The 20,907-nt window shown below is 48.8% G+C and overlaps 1 protein-coding gene across 2 annotated transcripts in view; it reads right to left on the reverse strand.

The window, feature by feature from the left end:
* LOC139758060 (uncharacterized) overlaps positions 1-20,907 on the reverse strand; it is a 113,644-nt gene that overhangs the window by 58,582 nt on the left and 34,155 nt on the right. For both annotated transcript variants that reach the window (XM_071679126.1, XM_071679125.1), the window contains exon 2: positions 7,680-8,011. In XM_071679126.1, the coding sequence (XP_071535227.1) occupies positions 7,680-7,774 (95 nt within the window). In that variant the 5' untranslated portion in view covers positions 7,775-8,011. The remainder of the gene's footprint in view (positions 1-7,679; positions 8,012-20,907) is intronic.

Genomic DNA, 20,907 nt, shown 5'->3' on the forward strand with positions numbered 1-20,907 from the left:
GGTTGATGATGGGGGGGGAGGGATAGAAGGGGAAACGCGTCACAGCCGTAACTCACATCTGTTACGTAACGCTCTTCCACCGCTAGCATTTACTTCTGGGAAATGAAGAAACTCACAGACGCCAGTGTCCAGCGTCGCGGCTAATTTTACGGTGATGTCATTAGATTTTTGGGGGAGGAAGGGCGGTCTGACACCGGAGGGAGAGGGGGGATATATCTCGCTACTCCGAGGCTGGTGCAGTGCTAGCGAGGAGCGCGGCGGCGTGTCTGCTCTCTTAATTGTCCCCCCTCTCTCTGTGTGTGTGCGCTTCTTGACCCTCCGTCTCTCTCTCTCTCTCCAGCAGAGGACTGATGCAGGGTGTGACGGCCAAATAATCTAGCGTTATCTCCCTGCTGGACCGCAGGAAACAAAACAGTAAGCGAAATCACCGACCGAGCTTCCTGTCTGGGGTCTACTGTTTACAACCTGCCCTGCTAGGGACACGGGTGGTATGCTGCTGGTTTGTTGTGGTTCTGAGGGGAGGGAAGGGGCGACAAGGCGATGCTGGGGTTGTTATTGCCAAGTGCAGGAAGGACAGATGGTGTTATGAAGAGGAATCAGGTACTGTTTTAGGTTGTTATGGTGATGTGTGGGAGGATCAGGCGGTGTTGGGGTTGTGTTTATGGTTAGCAGGGGGTGGGGGTGGTTAGACGATGGCGGGGTTGTTATTTTTGGAGTGGAGGGAAGTTCTTCATAACGTTTTGGAGGGACTAGGTAGTATTGGGGTTCTCGTTATGATTGAGAAAGGGACTGGCTGCTGGTTGGGTAGTTGCGGATTGTAGAGAGATCAGGTGTTCGAAGTGTTGCAGTCAGTTGGATGTTGAGTTTGTTGTGAGGGGCTTTGGGTAGCCAGTCAGGTTGTTGGAGATGACGGAGAAGATCAAGAGTCGGTATACGTGGGTTGTTGTCGGTGGTGGGTGTTCTGGTGCCGGGATGATAGCGACGGCGAGACGAGGGGTGGTGTTGTGGCAGGCGAGGTGCCATGTGAGGCTCTTGTGTTGCGGGGGAGGGCGATGGTGTTTGTTATTCCATGGGTGGGTACAGAGGGGGTCCCTGTAGTGTGGGGGATACAGTAGGAGTGTAGTGAAAAGGGGATAGGGGGTTAGCGTAGTGTGAAGTGATGGAGAACTATGGTGTGAGGGGAAGAGGTAAAAGGGGTGTGGGTTGGTGAGTGGGCGTGCGGATGGTAGGCTGGTGGGGGGGCTGGCGGGCTGTAGGCAGTGAATGATTTAACAGGATGTGTGTAAGGCTGATGCAGGGTGTGTAGCGAGCGGAGTAAACTGTGAGTTTTCACTACCAAGACACCTCATCCGAGACGGTGTCAGTTTTTCCCCGGAGAGTCTGATGCATCAGGGAGCGCCCCATCTTCCTGTGTAACACGGGTTTACCCTCAGGAGCGGAGGACGTCTGTGGACGGGAATGACTACCACGAGTCTCACACACGCGTCTGTCCCCCTCCACGCTTTCTAAACCCTCCAGACAGAAACACGTAGACCTTGAAACCTCCTCCCATGGGCGTTGGTAGCCTGCCTGGGCTCTCCTTCCGCACTCACGTACGTAATGTGGATATTTTACGGAAGGTGATTGGGCGCTGCCAGCCCCTCTCTGTGAGCTGAACTTGCGCAGGGCCCCGCCAGCCTCGCTTCCGCCGTCAATAGGTTCTGGTACGTTGAGCCTACACCGTCGACGCCCCTCGAATTCTTGTTACCTTCAGAATAATCTTTTATTTTTCCTCCCCAGTAATGAATTTCCACGAACCGGTCACGCCCTTGCTTCCAGTGATTGTTAAAAGCGGCTAGATATTTTCAGTGCATGAGTGAGGGTTGAGGTCAAGCAAGGGGGGGGTGGGTGGGAAGTCAGCTCATCCCCCCCCACCTCGATAATAATTGAACACCACTCGTGTTTTCTGGGTCACACGCCGGCCACAGCCCAGGGTACACCAAGGTCAGAGGCTGGGGCCGACGTTGTTAACAGCCAGGCTGGTACAACACAACCCGCCCCCTTGGTGCAGAGGGAGCCCGCTCCTGCTGCTGCTGCTGCTGGTGCTCTCTGACGATAAGCCTGTACCACACATGTGGTGGCGGGACGGTAAAATATTCCACATGTGTTACCCAGGACCCAACACTACGCGTTGTTTTGTGTGGTACGGCGGTGGTACTATTGTCATGGTGGTGTGGTTCTGGTGGTGGTAGTGATGATGGTGTTGCTACCATTATGGTGGTTTTGGTGTTGTCCTGGTGTTGTCAATGATGTTGGTGTTGTCCTTCCATGATTGGTGTCACGGCAGTGTTGTCAATGCGTCATGATTGGTTTGGGGTAGAGGTCAGTATCATGGTAGTGTTGTCACTCTGTCATGGTGATGATGTAACTTACGGTGCCATGGTAGTGTTGTTATAGTCCTGTGTGGTGGTGTCACTGTGTTGTGCTGTTGTTGTCACTATCGTGGTGGTGATGTCACGGTGTTGTGTTGAATATTGTAACTGTTATGGTGGCGGTCAACACCATGGTGATGTCACCGTGCTGTCCTTCCGTTGGCACTGTTATGGTTGTGGTGTCACTCCTCCGTTGACCTTATGGTAGTCCCACTATCATGGTGGTGTTGCCACTGTCTTCTGCTGATGTTGTCACTGTTACTGTGGTGTCTTTCACGGCGGCACTGTCACTCTATTGCTCGCATCTTGTCACTGTTATTGTGGCTGTGTTACCATCATGGTGATGTCGCTCCTGTGTTGTCCCGGTGTCAAAGTCCCGGTGTTGTCACTGTTGTGCTGTCAGCGTTATAACTTGGTCGTGTCGTTATCATAGTGTCCTCGTTTTCCCGTGGCCGGCGGTGGTGGTGGCAGTGGCGGTGGTGGAGGTGGTGGTAGGTGTCATTTACGATCGTGTAACAAACTGTTCATGGTAGTATTCCCCTGGCGATTTCATGGCGTTACGGCTGTACCGTCCCTGTGCTCTGGAAGAGCCAGCCATAAATGAGTCATTGTACCATCACCTGTGATGATGTCCTCATTCTCTCGGTGATGATGTCACTGGCATGGTGGTAATGTTGCCACTTTCATGGGTGCGGTGTTGTCATTGCCATGATGGTGGTGGGTGGTGGTAATTGTCTGTTTGTACTGGGCGGGGAGGGAGTTCTACACTCGTTAGGTCATCTCGTGAACGTTCTCTGCTTGCATACAGTAATTCAGTTTATTCCTTACGTACACAAGTCATATATAAAGAAGTACTTCTGTACATATTTTCTCTTTTAAGTCTCTTCCTTAATTTCACGTTTTGGCCTTTAGTTATTGCAGTCTTGCATCTTTCGAGGAACTGTTTCCTGTTGTCTGCATCACGAAGCTGGTTAAAAAGCTTAACAGACGTAATCAAGTCATTGTAAACTCTTCTCTCTTCCATGATTGACAAACTTAAGGTCTCTAGACTTTGCCTATAACTCAACTGGACCTTGTCTGTTGTTCTTCATGCTTCTTTAAGTGCCTGTGACCAAACTTAGGAGGCATATTCTAATTTGGTGGTATGTAAGATGTGAATAGCTTGCTAAATGTTTCCTTATCCGTAAACTCGAATATTATTCTAATATTTGCTTCAGCTTATTTCTTTCTGGATAATATTTGGTTCGACTCTTTCTTTCGCAGTGTTCCACCCTATTACTATTACAAATACTCGGGTTGAAATTCCTCAAGCATCATACCAACTCTAGTTTGTCTGTGTCTCTTACAGGTTGACACAGTGACTCGCTTTTGTTTTCTCTCGTGCCTTTAGCATCATCTGCAAACATGTTTGGGTAGGAGATCAATCCTGTTGGCAAGTTGTCCCCCCCCCCCTTATTCCTGCGTGAAGATCTAGTTTCTTTACCATTCTCATGTGATGTGCAGTGCCAAATGTGTTTTGGCAGTCCAGACACAGAAATCCACCCCGCCTTATCGTTTCTCTAAAAACAGAGCTCACTCTCTCGTGGAAATCTATGAGGTTCGTTACTCATGACCTTTCCCTGTAGCCTTGTTGTCTCTCACTTAGTTTCTCCTCGGTAGGGAGTCATCCATTTTCTTTCCGATTATCTTTTCCAGCACCATGCAGACCTCACTCCTCAGGCAGACCACTCTGCAGTTCATCAACTCATGGACGTTTCACACAGTTGCTCAAGTGCATCTTCGCACGTCTACAGCACATACGGAGCAATTTCATCAGGACCGTGACCCTTCATCTAGATCAACACCCTTCGGTATTTTGCATGTCTTCTCTCGATGTTTTCCCATCTCTGGTGTTTGGCGCTGTTGTGTCTACCGCGCATAGACCTATGGCATTCCTCGCAACTCGTCCCTCTGGTGTTGTCACTATTATGGTGGTCGTGATGTCACTCTCATGGTGGTGGTGTTGTCACTGTCATGGTGATTGTGGCGGCATCATGGTGATGTCAGTGCGCGGGTCTGGCGCCTGTGGTTAGGTAGTTGCTCAGCTTGTTATTCAATTAAACCCTTAAGCACGACAGTACGAGCCTTAAGTACAACGGTACGACCCCTGAGTAGGATGGAACGACCCTTAACCACAATGGTACGACCCTTGTGTTGGACTGCTTAGCACCTTGACCCATCCCTTAAGGGGTTAGGTCGAAGTCCCGTCCATCATAATCAGGGGGTCGTGCATGTCGTTCTCAAGGGTCGTACCGTCGTAGCCAAGGGGGTCAGTCAAACTCACAAGTGTGCGGCTGAGGCAGAGCAACGAAGCACTGCAGTGGGAACCGAAGTTTTCGCACTGAAAACAAGTGCATCACGTGCGTCACGAGGAGTGTCTTTAAAACCCAGACTTTAAAACCCGAGGCTTGCACCACGTCTCAGCTGTGTTTACGTGTCGGGAGAGTGTTGAACGCCTGGAGGGGTGAGGAGGTTGGGTTGAGGGGGAGAGGAGGAGGAGGAGGAAGAGGAGGAGTAGTAGTAGGGGGAGTATTGTATAAACTGAGAAGCGCTGTGTTGTTCACATATTCTCGGTATATATCTGGTTTTAAAGGGAGTGTAGGTGGTATTTCCTCCACCCCTTCGTGGACATCGTGAGAAAGAGATGAAGAGGGAGGGAGAGAGACGTAGGGAAGATAGTGTTCATGCTGGGAAGTTTCCTTGTGGGTAACGTGGTATGAGGACGCCTTTGATTCCTGCTGGGCAAAGGGGGAGGGAGTGGCCGACCCGGCGGCGGCGGTGCTGGGGTTGGTATTGGTCGTATGACTTGAGTGAGTGGCTCCCCACATGCGGGCGTGGCTCTCTGGCTGCCTTAACCCGAGACACTGTGTTTGTTCATGACAAGCTTCTGCTGCTGCTGCTGCTGCTTCATGCAGACAGTCTCGAACCCTGTGCTTTAACGAGTCTCCGAAGCTCCGGTTCGTTGTGTTACGATGAACCACGCATCCACTGGGTGGTGTTTGGCACGTTTAGTCAACATTTGTATTTATTGTGGCGTGCGCTGTCGAGAGTAGTTTATTATGAGTGTGAAATACTGGATCACACGTAGGGACTTCCTCTCACAAACCGGTGATCTTGGAGTCGAGAGATAGCGAGACGCAGAGTCGATGATATTCAACCATCCACACGGAGGTGTCGACGGCTGCAGGTGGCCCGGGCGGCGTTGCCAAGTTGTATGATGTCATCAATGGAGCAGGAGATCTGGCACAGGTGCGAGGTATCCTTCGCCTTGTGTCAGGACATTTCGTCATTCCCGTGAACACTTTGGCGAGGCATGTCGTGCATCAATTTCCAGCTTTACATCGATTTTCATCACCGGGTCATCATACGTACGTACACATACGTAGCAAACTGGTGTATCATGCATTTGTGCGGGCTCCCTGCTGGCAGTTGTGTGGCCGAGTGGTAGATATCAGGGTTGTCAGGGCTGTCATGAACGAGAAGGAGAGTCACCAGTGCCCTCGCAGGGGCGGGCGGGGATGATGCAGGTGCTGGGGACCAAACACTGTACTTGGAGTGGGGGTGGGGAGGTGGAGGTGTAATCAGAGAACAGCCCCGTGTAGGCGTGGAGTCAAGGAGAGCACCTGAGGTACTCTGATCGCTGAGGGTATTTCCCTTCGCTGCCCACCTACGAGGGGGCTGTACGGTGGTGGGTGGCTTGGGTGGGGCGGGGGTCGGTGGTAGGTGGCTTGGGTGGGACGGGATTTGATGGTGTTGGGTGGCTTGGGTTGGGCGGAGGATGGTGGTGGTGGGTGGCTTGGGTGGGGCGAGGGTCGGTGGTGGGTGTACGGGGTTCTAGACGGGAAAATGGCAAAGGGCGAAGATGGAGGGTTACTTGAAGGCACTGAAGAAGCAGTTGCTGCTCTATGGAGGAAGCCCCTGGTGGGGCTGTAGTGCGGCATGTGGTGTTCTTGGGGGAGCACCAGATCCTTACAGAAGCGGGTGGTGATGTAGGAGAAGACTAGACAGAATGGTGTAACCGAAGGCTGTATCATCCGGAGTACAGTCTCGTCGAAGAAATGTTCCTTTCAGGAGATTACGTCATTTCCCTGCTACTGGATGTAGCGCAGTCTTGGAGCTGCAGAAGCTCCTGAGAAAGGGGTCTTGGAGCTACTCCAAGGGATCCCGGAGCAGTTATAGACCGGTAGAGAAACTGGAAAGAGTAAAAGAAATCCGACATGGAAGTCATGACACGAACATAACATTTTTGTTGTGTTGCAAGAGGGTTTCACAGAAAGATGAGGGAGGTTGGAGGGAGGCGTGACTCTGGAGAGGAAGAGGTGAGTGTGGGGGAGACAGAGCAGCGCGTGTGGAGGAGAAACGTAAGTCTAGAGAGAGAGAGAGAGAGAGAGAGAGAGAGAGAGAGAGAGAGAGAGAGAGAGAGAGAGAGTGAAGAGGAAAAGTGAGTATGGAGAGAGAGGAATCAGTGAGCGTGGAGGGGAAGGAGTGAGTGCAGAGGCAGCGGGTGCAGACTTTCACCTTGTGGCGCCCTTGGTTGCCCGGTGGACCCCTGCCACTCTCCTGCCCGGCCGGGCGCCCCCAGCTTATAGCCCCACCATCGCCTCCTCCCCAGCAACCAGGCGAAAGAAAGAGGGAGAGAGAGAAAAAAGGTCCTAACATCTTATTTTCTTATGGATCGTACCGTCAGCACACAGTAGAGTCGTGTATAACTAATGACCTCATGAACTGCACCGAGTCGAACCCAGCAAGCAGGGTATCACGACGAGGGACGACTGGGGGACCTCACCCGAGAGGGAGTGTCCACGACCTTGTCTTCTGGTGTAGTGGTTTGGGGTTTAATATATTTTTTCTCTCCCTCCAGCGAATGTGGATAATGAGGTGTTGGGTATGGGCGTGCAGAACCGTGGGCGGGCCTGAAGGGCGCCGCCGTCTCTCGCATGTGCAGAGCGTTGGTGGCGGTGAGTGGGCCACGCTACCAAATAAGGCCCCGCCCCCTACCACTCTCCCGGCCCACGGCACTCCACATCGCGATAACTTTTGTGGCCTTAACTGTGGATTACAACCCAGTGGGACGACTGAGGCGAATGACGTACAGGTTTGAGGGGGAGGAGGAGGGAGGGAGGGACACACACACACACACACACTCGCGGAGGCTTTTGGCCTCACCTGTGGAAGGGTGTCAGTCAACAGGTGGGTGGGTCAGAGACGGAGACATAGGAGATAACTCACCCGCACGTGCAGATCTGGCAGATACACCTCTCCTTGGGCGTCATGGGACGCTTATCCTTCTGCCCCTTCTTCTTCTTCTTATCCTCAACTCCCATGATTGCTGCGGCAGGGGTTGGCAGAGCTTACGATAGTTCAACACAGCACAGTTGGAGTCAGCACTGTGGGCACGGGAGACCACAAGAGCCAAGCGCCACACGTCCGTTCGTGGCACCGTCCTGCTCAGACTAACTCTCCCGTGGGCCGGCCGCTCTGGACTCCCGTGTAGGCGGCGAGTCCCAGATACTGGCTGTCTGGAGCTCCACCTCTTCATTCACGCTCTTCCTTCACTTTACCTGCGAACAAGACCAAATTAATGAGGATGACCCGTTTGGTAGCGAGGGGTTGATAATGCAAGAGGTGACAAATCAGGAAAAAGTTCAGATGAGAGTTCCTGTCAACAAGATCGTTGAAATCACCTACACGGTCTGCGGCCTGCCAACCCTAGCCTTCACACACACACACACACACACACACGCACACGCACACACACACACGCACACACACACACGCACACACACATGACTATCGTCGGCAGACTTGTACATTTAAATACATTTTCATATAGAATATTCACAAGGCCACAAGAATGTTAGACAGCTGTTGTATCAGATCTGTACACATCTGTGTATAGTTGCTGCCGTATATCAGTACACTGTATTCTTCGCTAAGTTCTGACTGACTTAAGGTTACTTTCCTTGTGACATGCAGACTTGTCATGGGTATTTTCAACTTATTTGTACGTCAGTGATGAAGATTTTGTATTCTCTCGTTGGGTATACCCGAGTTTAGTATCGCCATGAACATGATTGTTCGTACCAGACACTCCCCACGTACATAAACTCACACACACACACACACACACACACACACACACACACACACACACACACACACACACACACACACGCACACATAAATTCGCATACACACACGGGCGCGTGCGCGCATACACAATGCCTTTCAACCCCCTTAGATACACAGCACACTGCCACACCTCAAACACAAGGGACTTCCTCCCAGTACACAAATGTCCCACCCGCCCCCACACTGCCTCCCTCCTCACACAACACAACCTCTTCCCTACCGCCTCTACACAGGACGAATCTACCAGCATGCCGCTCTCACACCACTTCCTCTCTCTTTACCGTACACGTACACGTCTCCCCTTCACATACGGGACACTTCCCAGTACCAACGATAAATAGGGTCCGTTGGATTAGAATAGAAAATCCATCTGAAATACGGGAAGGGAAGTGAAGAATGAGAGCCACTGCATTGTTTCGGTTGAGAGAAAGAAGGAAAGAAGGAAGTATATCTCCGTATCTACTCTTCCCATTGGCGACATATCACACTTAACCCTGCCTAGTAGACTCAGGGAAGTGTTGCTTTCGTATCGCACAAAAGACGCTGCTCCGTACTTCAACAGACCGCTTGCCCATACAGATGATTGACATTTTTCCCTCCTTACACGGAGGACTTTCTCGTATCCACAGTGGATATATCCTCATTCGGGACAGAGGACGGTGTTTCTTTTTCTATAAAAGGCGCTTTATATTCCATGATGCTTTGAACAAACGTGGCGAAAGCGGCAACAGAGTGAAGGATCAGGGTCGACGAGGGCAACAACCACAGCATTACGGAGTCACGCTAGAAGCCATGTCGCTGATGGGCTGGTCGGCCACACGACTCTGGAGGAGGAGACGTGATATTGACGAGCCGAGATGAAAGCCCGGAACTCCCAGCTATTTCCTGGCTCGTGGAGAATAGTGGGTGGGGGAGGGAGGACTGCTGTGAGGTGGAGGTGGAGTGAGAAACGAGAAGGGGAGAGGAAAAGGGCGGGTTGTAGAAGCCGATAGTGCATGTGAAGGAGAATCAGAAATCAGTGAAGAAGAGTTAGGGGTAAAGACGGATGAGGGAGAATTGGAAAGGAATGGGAAACACGGAAACAACGACAAGAGCTGGAGGAGTAAGAAATGCTGAAAGAACCGAGTATTGAACGTTGGAATAGAACGATGGAGGAGCCTGAAGACCCATGGACGAAGGACGGCGTGAGACGTGATGACGCACCAGGGAAGATGATGCTGGAGGAGAGGAAGTCAACATTTAGGCTGGCTTGGGGAGAGCAGTCCAGCTGTTCTGTGGTGAGTCTGTGGCCTAGTGCACCTCATCATGTGGCCATGCCGGCACGAAATCCGTTACCTCCGGCACACTTCGCAGGACCCGACAATATAGCACACCGGACTACGTCCCACTCACCATAACCAACAACTTTGACCATCCCTCTGCAGTGTACCTATCCATTTGTCGTCCCTGAGGGTCGTAGGGGACGGGATGTGACTTGGAACTCCATCCCTAAAATGGTGCCTCCCCACACAGGAGCTAGACACCATTTAAGGGCCCAGTATTGTCGTCTCTTTTTTTTTCCGGACCACAGGGAAATGCATCACAAGATCCGGAAGTGTTAGCTTTACTGCCTTTCCATCCATTATCGGACTGATGTGTTCTTCTCGAAGTTACTGTATTACCACACACACACGCACACGTTGCTGACCATGAGTCACCCTGGTGCCCGCATGGGTTCGGATCATGGGTTTGCCAGTCGGCCTACAGCCAACCCAGATGTTCATCCTTTCTTCGGGGGTTGGTCGATCAGTGAGTGCCTGGGTACGAGGTAAACAGACTGGGGCATCACTGGTGTAAAACTCTCTTCCTTTGACCCACAGTTAGTGATCACACACACACACACACACACACACACACACACACACACACACACACACACACACACACACACGATGTGTGTAAACACCAACAGGTCCTTTCATCAGCACAATTTTCGTGATGCTGGTAGCATGACAGTGGTAATAGAGATTCTTACATAAACCATTGGGGTGTTTCTTTACATTTCGTGAAGGAATTCTTGTGTGTTTTACGTGTCTGTTTTTCGTCACCTTCGTATTAAACTGTATTTTGCGTACATACTTAGATCTTGCGTGGACGTGGTTAGAAGTGTAGGGAGGGGAGACCAGGAAGAAGTTGTACATATAGCATATTTACAGGTAAGCTGATTTGACAGTATTAAACATTGGCAGAATTTTATCGCTCTTTTTTTTAAAAGAGATAATAGAGATAAAAGAATGGTCTTTGTTTATCAGAAACATTGAAAGTCAGTCACATGGTGAAAGAAAACTTTATATTTGATTCATATTTACATCTTGAATAACAGTGTTCACCGTGTAAGAAATAGACTTAGTACAGGTAGGAGCAGTAACGCTTAACTTGATGATGACAGTGGGTTAGGAACGAGGAGAATGACAGGTAAGAGATCGCGAGGGAGACGAAGGCAGAGGCGGGAACATGATCACGTAATTCAGCAGAGAGAGAGAGAGAGAGAGAGAGAGAGAGAGAGAGAGAGAGAGAGAGAGAGAGAGAGGGTGGTGGTGGTGGTGTGTGGGCGGGACACAGGGATAGCATCACTTGACTGGCTCTTACTGCCCCAATGATCACAGAAGCCCACCTCCTCCTCCTCACACACACACACACACACACACACACACACCTCCGGCACCAGCAGCAGCAACACCCAAACACCAAGAAGACCGAACTCGCTACGTAGTTTTCCCCTCAGCTTACAGACCAAGATATATAAAACGTTCACACGTTTTTCTTTTTTTTTTTTTTTCGTAATGCACGTATTAAGAGTGACGTTATACCGTGCGGGAGATGTGGAAACGTTTTGAGGGTGAGGCTCGTCTCAGCATCGTACACCTGAAACCCGGCGACCAGCGAGTGATGATGGCGCGTTGTTGACGTTGCCAGCTCGCCCGCCCGGCCCCTGACACTTCACAACACCACCTGGCCAAGATTCCCATTGTATGTCCAGTGGAACACAGGATAAAGCCAGTGTCGTATGATCCAGCTCATGTCGTCGTGTGTAAACTTCAGGTTCGTTGTGTACGCTCTGGTGGCAAGGTGGGGTGACCGCTGTATGGCAAGAGTGGTGATGCGGTTCCCCACATTCTCGCTCATAACATCGGGTGTAAAGAAGTGGCCACTGCTATCCAAACACCCTCCTCTCCTCCTCCTCCTCGTCCCGAACCTCAAAATATCTGGGAGTCCCATTAGTACCTGGTAAGCCCTTTGGTGACGCTCCGACCAGTGGACAAATCCCACGGGCGGAAAGACTTGTTTTGGACAACATGCAACCTCTCGTCGAACGGGAGTGACGTCATAGTTCTCCCAACCTGCCGTGACTCAACAGTGACGTCATGAAGCAGGAGGAGTGAGGGCCAGGGAGCGTAGGTGTCGTCTCCGTGGGTGTCGGAGGCCAGCTCGTGTAGGTGTGGGCGGTTTTCGTAGGCTGCATATTAAACCACACATGACTTTACCTCTTATGGTATATGCCGATCTGTCCGGGTGATCGCACTGTAGTAAGAATTTGTGTATATGTGTGTGGTGTATGTGTACGATAAATGTGTGCTCGGCACATATATGTACAAACATCCCACCAGTAGGAGTAAGACGATGCCAAGAGATTCTGTTGATTATCCCCTTCTTATTAATACTCGTTGAATCACCCATTTGAAAGGTTCGTGTATCTACCGAAGGTCAGACGATGTTAACGAGTGTAGGTGCTCCAGAAGTCGTAAAAAGTGGCCTGTCGGTGTCGCACCCTTGAGCTGTCACCCATGGCATGAGCACATATCCTCCGCCGGCCACGGGGGGGTTTCTCCAGCGCCGCGCCATATGGTAAACCAGACGCTAAATATTAGAAACCTTATCCCATGCTGAGGTCAAGCGTATCCACCTTATGCAAAGGTAAAATGATAGTCCGAGAGATGGGGCACAAAAGACGAGAGCTTCGTTGCAAGTGAAGTTCTTATCAGATATTTTACAGCTGTCGCCATTCACACGAATCGACTAGTACTCAAGGCATGGTGTTGGGTTTTACTTGTTTGTTTGCAGTGGAAGAATGAAGAGGAGTGTGGTGGGGTGATTCACGCACAGAACTGAGTTAGTCGATTAGCGTGAGCCGAGGTTCAGAGCCCTCATCACTCGGCTTCTGGAAGCTGCTCATAAAACACCACGGCCAACCCACGTCATAGGTGACTCACCCTGGATTGTTGGTTAAACACACACACACACACACACACACACACACACACACACACACACACACACACACACACACACGATAATATATTTTGATTAATTTCAGCTCTTACTCATTTTACTTTGGCCTAGTAGCACTCGACCATATGTCTTGCTATGACCTGATTATATTCGACCATATATATGTCTTGTTATGGCCTGGTAGCACGCGACCATATATCTTACTATGGCCCGGTAGCACTCGACCATATGTCTTCCTATAGCCTGGTAGGACTCGACCATATGTCTCTTACATGTTTTCTGCAGACGCTTCCTTCAGCGAATCGAGGGTAAGATTCTCAGCCCAGGTAGGATATCAACCCATAAAGGCCTGGAATATACTGGAGGCCAGGTGAACATTCCCTGCCTGGATACGTAGGTGTGTGTGTGTGTGTGTGTGTGTGTGTGTGTGTGTGTGTGTGTAGTGGGCCGGTCTGTGTGTGTGGGGGAGAAGCCGGTAGGAACAATACCTTCCACATGTGAGGCTGACGGCCGAGAGATATTCATTGGAAGTTACAAATAATTGATGACCATTGCACCATGCAGGGAGGGTTTTGTAGAGACATGAAACCCAGGGGGGCTGAACGGGTCATGAACCCCCCAGCTGACAGCCACTGAACACAGGGAGGCGATGTTTCACGTCTTAAGGTAAAGTACATATAAGAAAGCAAAGTACTGATTAAAAAGAAAAGTATAGATTATTTTTTTCCAGCACAAAATTGACATCTCTCGTTGCTAACAGATTATACAATCAAAAGCAAATAGAACGAAGCTGCAGACTACACGAAACAGCACTTGGAACAATATTTTGCTGCCTGGTGACCACGTACACCCAACATCTGCACAGTGGAGTAGAAAAACTCACCCTTGCTTCAAACTTCATCAACATATACTCACAGATTCCCCCCACCCCCCAGCAAACACAACATTGACAAAACCTAACCTAACCCAGATGACACAACAAACACCAAACAACCGCCAATCACAACTCAGATCTTGAATGGTAACCCTCCAGACACACCTGTCTAAAACCACACTCCCTAGACATATACGAAATGCACTTTATCCTCTTACGTTCTGGACACCACCCATCTCTACATCGTTGCATCTCAAGACCCTTCATGACCACGGTGGACATGGCTACCTTCCTGAACGCTGCAGAAAACCCATAGAGGATAAAAGGGTCTCATGGGGTAGGAAGGTATAGGTATATAGTGTAGAAGAGTCAAATTTGCTGCCAAGTCTACTTGTGTATTAGGGTTAGATTTTGTTTCAAGCCTCTACACGCGTAATTTTTTTTTTTTCGCAAAAATTGTGTAATTGTGTAATAACATTTATTTACGAAAATTTGAAATACGATACTGAAGTTGGAAGTAAAGAATGTTAATTAAACTATGTTAGATGTAGTGAGAGCTATGACGTTCAAAGTTAAAGGGTTATATTTAGGTAGTTTGTATGAATACAGTCCTCCGTGTTAATCTGACTTAGGCAGGGCGAATACTCTGACTGTTAGGCACAATATATATATATATATATATATATATATATATATATATATATATATATATATATATATATATATATATATATATATATCAGGTCAAGGAAGAGTAAGACAGCCAGACGAACCCTTGTGGTATATGTACGAGAATATCCGGCAGATCAGTCACGGGACCCGCCCGGCCAGACTCCTCCCTAACTCGTCCTTGTCCTCCCTCCCTCATGGTCCTCATACCCCACACTCCCTCCCTCACTACACAATCTCCCTCCTCCAACCCTCCTGCCCAACACTCCCTTCTTCAGTCTCTATACCCTCACAGTCCTTCCCTCAGTCGCTTTACTGCCACACTCCTACCCTCAATCCTTCTGTCCCTTCACACCTTCCCTCAATCCCACTACTTCTGCAATCCCTCCTTCAGTCCCTCTGTACACACTCCCCTCCTACTTCCCTCTGTCCCTCCTCCCTTCAATTCGAGGATCCCCACACTCCCTCTCACCCCACGCTCCCTCCCTCCCTCCTCCTCCTCACCGCCCTCCTAATCCTTCCTTTTCATCCCTAAGTCCTCGTTCCCCTCATAGGCCTACTCCCTTCCTTAACCCCCATACCTCCAAGTCACCTCCGCCACGCACGTAATTACCTCTCTGTTCCTTATGGTAATTGCCATTTATAACCAGCTGGGTTAACACAACTAGGTTACCGAAGAGCCGTCCCATAAGGACTGGCAGACAGTGGGAGGTGTATATGGTAAGTGTTGTTGTGAATCATCACCAGTGGCCCAAGAACTTATTTGTGAGGTTTGCACTCGATGCCAGAACGTGTGAGTCTGTTGTATTTCATTTCATTTTTTTTTTTTCGTCCATATGATACTGTATCATTTTATATGTTGTTGGATGAGTTATCCATTTTAGTTTTTTATTAAAAGGGCAACGTTCATTGGCCCTGGTCCCTACATCAAGGTTGGGCTTATCAAGGGGAAGAGGAGGAGAAAAATATGTCGACCTTAATTGAAAGGATCATTGACCTAATTTTGACTTGCATTTCGCGGATGGTAATGACACGGTGAAGATGTTACAGGGACGTACTTGAACCCCGTAAGACTAGTGGGGCCCCTCACGGAGGTACGGTCAGCAGCACGAAGAACAACAGAGAAGGACAACAACACCAACATGCACGTCTCAAGTCATGCAACATTCTCACCACGCTTCCTTTATTTTCTTATTTTTTTATGCCAAGACACCTCCACCCTCCTTCCCACACACACACACACACACACACACAGACACACACACACACACACACACACACACACACACACACACACACACACACACACACACACACACACACACACCTCACCTCCTCCATTGTCCTCTCAAGCCAGTTTACAAGTTTTGGTCGGCATTCTTAAGGCAGTGCCCCGTCACCCTGTCGTATAACCTTTGCCTACACAACGTTAGTGCTGTTTCAAGGGTTGCATATTCGAAGTTGCTGGTGGTGTTATGAGACAGGAGGGAGAGACTGCTATGTTCTCTGCAGATGGTGTGGGAAGGAGAAACCATGTTTGCTGTAGGTAGTCTGGTAAGGAGAGACCATGTTCTCTATACTAGTCTGGTAAGGAGAGACCATGGTCTCTGTACTAGTCTGGTAAAGGGAGACCATGTTCTGTGTAGGTAGCGCGTTGTTCACAGGTGGCGTGGGAAGGAGAGACAGTGTTCATGGCAGATAGCTAAGGAGGAAATTGTTCACTCTCTGCAGGTGGCGTGGGAGAGAGATACTGTTTTCTGCAGGTGGCGTGGGAGGGAGAGACCATGTTCTCAGCCGTTATTACTAATTTGTGGTGAACTGGTTGACTTGTGAAGTAGGGCAAAGTGTTCAGTGTTTGGGTCCTACCTGACACTCTCTCTCTCTCTCTCTCTCTCTCTCTCTCTCTCTCTCTCTCTCTCTCTCTCTCTCTCTCTCACTCTGACCAGGCTATCTCCAACCCCTTCACACCGTCCCTCCACTTTGAGTTACAGCACCTTCCCTTCATCCAACAATCTTTCGTTCCTACCCTTGACTAGTAGCCCTCCCTACTGTCCCTTCGGTGATACCATTACAGACATCATCTATCAGCACCTCCCCTACCCTTCCGTCTATTTGTGCCCAGTTATATCCTCTTCCCTTCCCTTCCCTTCCCTTCAACTCTCCAAATCTTCCCTCCACAGCCCCCCTCCACATCTTTCCTACTGCTGACTTCATCCACACCTTCCCTCCAGACACAAGACATTATACCCTTGGCGACCTTGATGACTCTGCCCTTTGTATAACGTGGAGGGGAGGGGGAGGTGAGAGGAGAGGGAGGGGACTGGTTGACGGAGGTGAAACATGAGGACGGAAGATGAGTGAGAGATGGTGGTGGAGTGGGAGATGCAACAGAAGGAGCGGGCGGGAGACACACGATAAAGGAGGAAAGTCTATAGGATAAGGAATACGAGCGGGATGGGATAAGGAATAAGGAGCAAAAGACGATGACAAGGGGAATTATGACAAGACAGAATACGAGAGAGGAATTTATGTTGTTGCATCCATTGATTCGACTGTTGTATGATCAGCCGTTAAGCCGGAACCCTTGATATATATGTCACACACATAAAGTATTAGGACGAGGATGCATTTGAACTGGTTCACTGAGATAGTGGGGGCGTGGACAACTCAGGAGTTGTCAGCAAAGAAGGTTAAAGGGATATTCATTTCAGTCTTCTATTTATTTTTCCATGGCTGCATATCAAAAGAGGACGTATCATCACTGCTGGTGAATACCAGAGTAGATGTACACACAAGGACCCCACCACCAGGAGTGTAGCATCATAATACGTGTGGAAAATAACGGATGCTCCTCCCAGTGTAGTTCACAATGATCACCGTCGTTGTGGCCAGACAGTGACCACAAGTTGTTATGCTGAACTAGAAGCAAGACGAGTCCCACAATACATGATTGCTGTGTCTGTTATGCCACAGTATCACGAACCGAGTCGTTGTGTCTGTTATGCCACAGTATCACGAACAGAGTCTGTTGATGTAGGTGGTGACAGGACAGACTCGCTCTGTACTCGTGTCTGTTCCATCTTGACGTCATTTTGTCGTACGCTGATTCTATTCTTATTTCGCGTCGTCCTCAAGTCTGACCACATTCCATGTTTTCCACCGTCCGCCCCATTGTCTATTTTTTCTGGCCCTCTTTAACTCAATCCCCTCGCAGTATCCTTGTTCCACTACCCTTCGTTTGTTTCCAGGTCTTTCATCCTCCTTTTCTTCACCATCATCGCGTCTGTCTCCCTGCACTTCCTCCACGCTGCTCACACTATCCTTGTCACTTCTGCCCTCCTGCCTCACCTCACTCCTCACCCCGCTGTAGCGCTCCTCGTCCCATGTCCTTCCACATGTCCCTCCCGACAGTGTGGTAGGGGCGTCTTGAGGGAGGGTTTAATTTGGGGAATTCTCGGAAGACGAGAGAGTAGGTCACCAAGTGTCGCCGCTTCCCCTCTGGTGATGCCTCTTGGTGGGGAGGGCCAGGGTGTGGCCCCTGGCGTTGCTCTTCTTAAAGTTGTTGCTTTACGCCGCCAAGCAACAATTTCGTTGAAATGCAAAGTCTTGTTGTATTTGCAAAGATGTCTTCTTAGAGCCGAGTAATTTACTTGTTGATATTGTTTTCTTAAAACTTTTTTTAATCAGTCGCTCTAAATTGCTTTCATTCATGTAATACTTTTCGTGATATCTCAAAACCAGAATTTAACACGCTCGTTGATATGCACACGAAACCGTTTCTCCTCTCTGCCACTGTTACTAGATTGATACATGCAACTCACGTGTGTAGTAACTATGTCAGCGGTGGGAGATATATTAAGCGGTGAGGTTTCTTTTCGCCCAGGTCAGTGCCTAGGAATGGTCACTCCCTCAACAACTTGCCGTCGGATGTGAGGCGCTAGTGCCAGAGTCGCCGTTCACGAGGACCTGTGTGACCGTTAGCAGTTCCTGGTCCTCAGTCGCACGTCGGTATGACCCATCGGGTATTATAACCCTTAAGGCGTCAGGTCAGAAAGGTCGTGTCATCCTGCTCAGGGGGGTCGTTCCGTCGTGCTCATAAGGGTTCATATACCGATGTCAAACCGCCTTCACATCATTGAGACTTACGTACGTACTTCATTAGGAGGAAGTACCTATAATTTCGTCTAGATCTTCACCAGCTCGACACACACCAGCTGGAGGTGTCAATGGTGTGAAGCCGAGACACAGATGAATCGAGAAGAAAAGAGGAGAAAGACACATGGAAGTGGTTATCATAAGGCTGGAGTTTGTACTGTGTAAAGTGGTTTCCTCAGCAGGTGTGTGTGGGTGTGTGTGTGTGTGTGGGTGACGTCACATCCCGCCACTGGTGCAACACTTTCCACCACGAGTCAGGCGACACGACGCGATGCTCTACGTGGAATGATCCGTCACCGCCCGAAATAGACGTCGCTCTCCGGTACTGTTGTTATGTTGGTATCAGGAGCGATAAGTTCTCCGTCGCGTCGTCATGCGCTGGAAAAGGACGCCCCTTCAACACTGCCATCTGGTGACACTTGTCCTCTCTGACCCATTGTTTATGTATACCACTCGTATAAAACCTTCGCTGTGCATTACAAGATTTTTCTCTATAGGTAAAATGAAATTAGATTGAATCTCGTTATATTTCCGTTGAGTTACAGAGCGAAACATTTGCCAAACAAAGCGTTAGAATGGCAGCAGAACAGCCCCACTGAAAATCTTCCCTACTGTATTTTAACCTTTTAAAAAAGTAAGACCAGAAGTATGATCCAGGCACTTTCGGAGAGTCATGTGAGGTTCCTGTGGGAGGAGCCTGGTGGGTTGTCACAGGAAAGGTGTGAAGAATAGAAACGAATGATATTCAGGACTAAAAACCCGAGGGTACTTTGTGAATCACAGAATCATGCCTCAGATACGCTTTTGAAATATCCACAGACAAGTTTTTTCATACCTGAGGTACGTAGGAAACTGTATATGTCTATCTCTTTATCTGTATTTATGTATCCATGTAAATGTCTTTCCCTCATCTGTATTTTCATCTGTCTTGCTATCTATCTGTATCTTTCCATCAGCCTGTCTGTTTCTCCGACGCTTCGTTCACTCTAGGAACTTCCCTCTCTTTGGGGAGAGTGCCCATGACAGAAGAGCCTCCAGGCTTCCTTATCCAAATACTCCTCTCGGGCGTGCTGCCTCCTCCCCTCACCCTTCCCTCTCTCTTCTCCTCAGTATAATCCCTCACATAACCATCTCAGGATGCCTACCGGTTTACGCCCTCTCACTCCATTTCCCTCCGCCTCTCTCCTGTGTTTGATTTTCCTCTCCACTTCAAGATGTTTCGTTTGGCACACTCTGTCACACCACGTCATATGCCCACGTATCTTATAACACATCACTATTACATACTCCGTCCCGTCTGTTTGAACCACAAACATCCCACTGCTTATAGCTCATCCCAGCAGCCCGATTGTTCGAAGTGTCTCCTCTCCTCCAAGACGCGGCAGGAATGTTCTCTGTCTCCCTCATTCCTCTGTTACATTCATGGTCACTTTATTTTTTTTTTGTTACTTTCATAAATATTCTCAACGAGTATAATGAGAGGGCGAAATACGACTCGGATCAATGCTACAGGAAGTTTTATGTCTGGTTCAACACGTGCATGCCATGAACTAACACAGATTGTGATGAACAGTTCGAGTAAGTTCGCAGTGGGGGAACTGATTACCTGACCACGTCAAGTGCACCTTTGAACAGTGTTGCAGACATTATTGCCACCTCTGAATGAAGCGAAGGTGTGCAGTGAACGCGTTGATGTATTAAATCGTGGACGTTAAAGGCCAGTTAGACTTACGAGGGTTCCATCTTTGTACTTCATTTGATTACAGATAATAATTATCTGTTAACTCCAACTGCATCGTTGTTTTAGTTTATCACCTAATTTATCGACAGTCTGCACTGTTGTATTTCTTTTTACACCAGCTGTTGTATTAATAGACTATATCGTTGCAATTCTGGTTATATCTTCTAGTTAGAAGTCACATGATTATGTGTTTGTATTCATTGTATTTCTCCTCATACCACTTGTTTCACTTGTAGGTTCTGTGGTTGTGTTTCTCTGTAATACCTGATCTATTGCCTGCAGCTTAATGATCAGATTTCTCTTTATATCAACTATTTCTTTTTTCTCTCATCCAATTTGATTTGTACTAAAAATGCTGTGTATCATTTATTTTTTCTCCTGGAATTCCAGAGCTCCAAGTCTGTAAGATTTCGCACTTTTTCCCCGCTTAATTCTTCACATTTTTGTTCATATTTTTAGCTGGGTTTCTCAAGACAGCGAAAATATGTTGTGTCATGCATTTATGTATTGACTTGGCGTACGTTCACCCTTGACATTTTCATCGATCGCGGTGGTAATTCAGAACAAAGTAGTTACATTCTTTTCATTGTCATTTCAAGTTGATTATTCTATTGTTA

The sequence above is a fragment of the Panulirus ornatus genome, chromosome 29 (genome assembly GCF_036320965.1).
Source record: "Panulirus ornatus isolate Po-2019 chromosome 29, ASM3632096v1, whole genome shotgun sequence".
Lineage (NCBI taxonomy): Eukaryota > Metazoa > Arthropoda > Malacostraca > Decapoda > Palinuridae > Panulirus > Panulirus ornatus.